This window comes from Babylonia areolata, chromosome 20 (assembly GCF_041734735.1).
Source record: "Babylonia areolata isolate BAREFJ2019XMU chromosome 20, ASM4173473v1, whole genome shotgun sequence".
NCBI classification, from domain to species: Eukaryota; Metazoa; Mollusca; class Gastropoda; order Neogastropoda; family Buccinidae; genus Babylonia; species Babylonia areolata.
Window position 1 is genome coordinate 38326358 of NC_134895.1, and position 2500 is coordinate 38328857.

The following is a 2500-nucleotide window of genomic DNA, read 5'->3' on the forward strand; positions in this document are numbered from 1 at the left end:
AATTCATTAAAGATTCAATCAATCAGTCATTCTTCTTCTTCTTCTTCTTCTGTCCAGTACACGATCAACATCAGCTTGCTGATGACTCTGTCGTGGTTGATACATGCTGGGCTTTCAGAAAATGAATGATCATAATATAATGCAAGTTGTTCGGACCTTAACTAACGATCCTCTAAAAGACAACAAGTGAGGAGGTAAGGTTGAAGAGAGCGATACATACAGTCCACTCCCCTTCCTTCCCCGTCAATCTTTCAGCGGACACAACACGAAAAGGACAGCGGAAAAGGGAGGAGTGTGGTGGGGAATGGGGGGGGGGGCGGAGAGGGAAGGTGATGGGGAGGAAGGGGTAAAGGGGGAGGGAACCCCCCCCCACACACACACACACACATACACACACACACACACACACACACACACACTCTCTCTCTCTCTTTCTCACTCACGCACACACACTCACCCTTACCCCCCATCCCTGCTACACATTCTCACACCCCCACATACCCCCCACCCCCCCAACAAACACACATACTCACTCACACTCCTTCCCGAAACACACACACACATACCCACCCAAACACAGACACACACCGCATGTCTCCTCCCCCCCTCCCCCCGCACCCTCCCCCTACACACACACCAACATACAAACACCTGGGCTACCCCCCCCCCTCCCCCCAACACACACACAAAAATCAACACACATACACATATCCCCCACACATCACACCCACCCACCCAGACACACACCAAACAGTCGACCCCCTCCCCCTGACCCCCCATTCCCCACACTCACCCCCCGCACCTTCCCCCCGACCCACCCACCCACACCCCCCGGACAAAAACTCACCAGGGATCCGCTCCCACGGCTCGCAGCGCCACTCGCCGTCCACGTACCTCCTGGAGCACGTCCTCCACAGCGACAGGGCCAGCCCCCTCTCGATGCCCAGCCAGTCCGTGGACGCGAAGGCCACCAGGAAGAGGAAGAGGCCCGTCAGGAAAGTGGCCATGGCCACCACCCCCAGCACCGACATGCTACCCACCCCAACCCCTCCTCCTCCACCCCCTCCCAAGCCAGCACCTCCTCCTCTTCCTCCTCCTCCTCCTCTTCCTCCTTCCAGGATCTGGAGGTGGCTGAGGTCGTCGTCCCGGCTGCCCTTGCTGCGCCGGTCGCTGCTCTGCAGCATGGCTTCCGATTCCTCTTTGTCCGCTTCCATCCTAACCCGCTACCCTCACCCCGGGTATACAGACAGAGGCTGGTGGGTGGGTGTCTGGGTCAACCGTCCTGTGGAGGGTGGGGGTGAAGGTTAGCCGGCTCTCAGCGGTGTTCTTTACCCTCCTTTGTTGTTAGCTTTGTTTTGTTGTTGTTTTTCCAGCCCCCCTCCCCTCCTCTTTTCTGATGAACACAGATGCTGTGTTGTTGTTTCGCGTGTTGGTCGTACAGAGACTATGTCAGCTCTTTTCTCCAACTTTTGGTTTTGTTCTCTTTTGTATTTGTTGTTGATTGTTCCTCTTCTCAGACGAATAAAAATGCGTGTGTTGGTTTCATCCAGAGTCTGTGCTATGTTGTCGCGATCTGCTTTTAAGTTTTTTATGTGTGTGTGTGTGCTTTTTCTCCGTCTCTCTTTTATTTTCTCTGGACATCGAGGGGTGTGTTAATGACGCCTGTGATGTACAGGTTCGGTTAGTTAGTTCCACTCGTGTTTTCCATCAGCACGAACTCGTAACGACTTGGCCCATGGTAATAACCGTCCTGGGTAGAGAGTGGGAGGGGAGAGATAACTGCAAGCACCACAGTATCGACATCAGCAGAAGCTAAAGTTTGCATTTCAAAGTTAAAGATTCAGACTAACAACGTTTAGCAGAATTTAGAGAGTTAAACCGGACTTTAGTTTATTGCTAGAGGTTGTTTAGATGGATTCATGTCTGCAAGACTGTGTTCAACAGAGTATTTAACGAGGGGTGAAGTCATTGTGCTTTCCATTGATGCCACAAAATCACGTATTTTCCCAAATCGTCCACTTAAGCTTTTAGACGGTGTGTTCTTTTAGTTCCAGTGTGTCCTGGGTTTTTTTATTCACATCACAAAAACATCAGGTCCCATTAATCTTATCTTTCCACATCAGCAACGAGAGCTTGACACCACGGTGGTCTGCTTAAAACAAAGCCATGTAGGTCTCAGAATTGAAACAGCGCACACAACCACACCACAATCCCCTTTTCGTTGTTGTTTTCATGACAGCTGTCTTTAGAAAGAGCTCGTGACAATGCCAGCAAGACTCCACACAGATTGTCCAACGAGCACTGTGACAAAGAGAGAGAGAGAGGCTGGCCCGAGGCTGGAAGCTAAAGCACGCACGTGATGACAGAGCGCTGCACACCACAAATGTCACGTGCAGCATGTGGGGGGTGAATTTATAACTGGGCGAGTCACGTCTCGTCTACCTGTCATGTCACGCAATGATGTTGTTTGGCTGCGTGCCAGTCATGGTCGTGGGTCGGC

At 51.8% G+C, this 2500-nt stretch overlaps 1 protein-coding gene and 1 long non-coding RNA gene across 2 annotated transcripts in view; one reads left to right on the top strand and one right to left on the bottom strand.

Moving 5' to 3' along the window:
• LOC143295066 (uncharacterized) overlaps positions 1-1031 on the bottom strand; it is a 10364-nt gene extending 9333 nt beyond the window's left edge. Inside the window, exon 1 of the mRNA XM_076606626.1 lies at positions 848-1031. Within this exon, the coding sequence (XP_076462741.1) occupies positions 848-1031 (184 nt within the window). The remainder of the gene's footprint in view (positions 1-847) is intronic.
• LOC143295486 (uncharacterized) overlaps positions 1-2500 on the top strand; it is a 365664-nt gene that overhangs the window by 75260 nt on the left and 287904 nt on the right. The window lies entirely within an intron of this gene.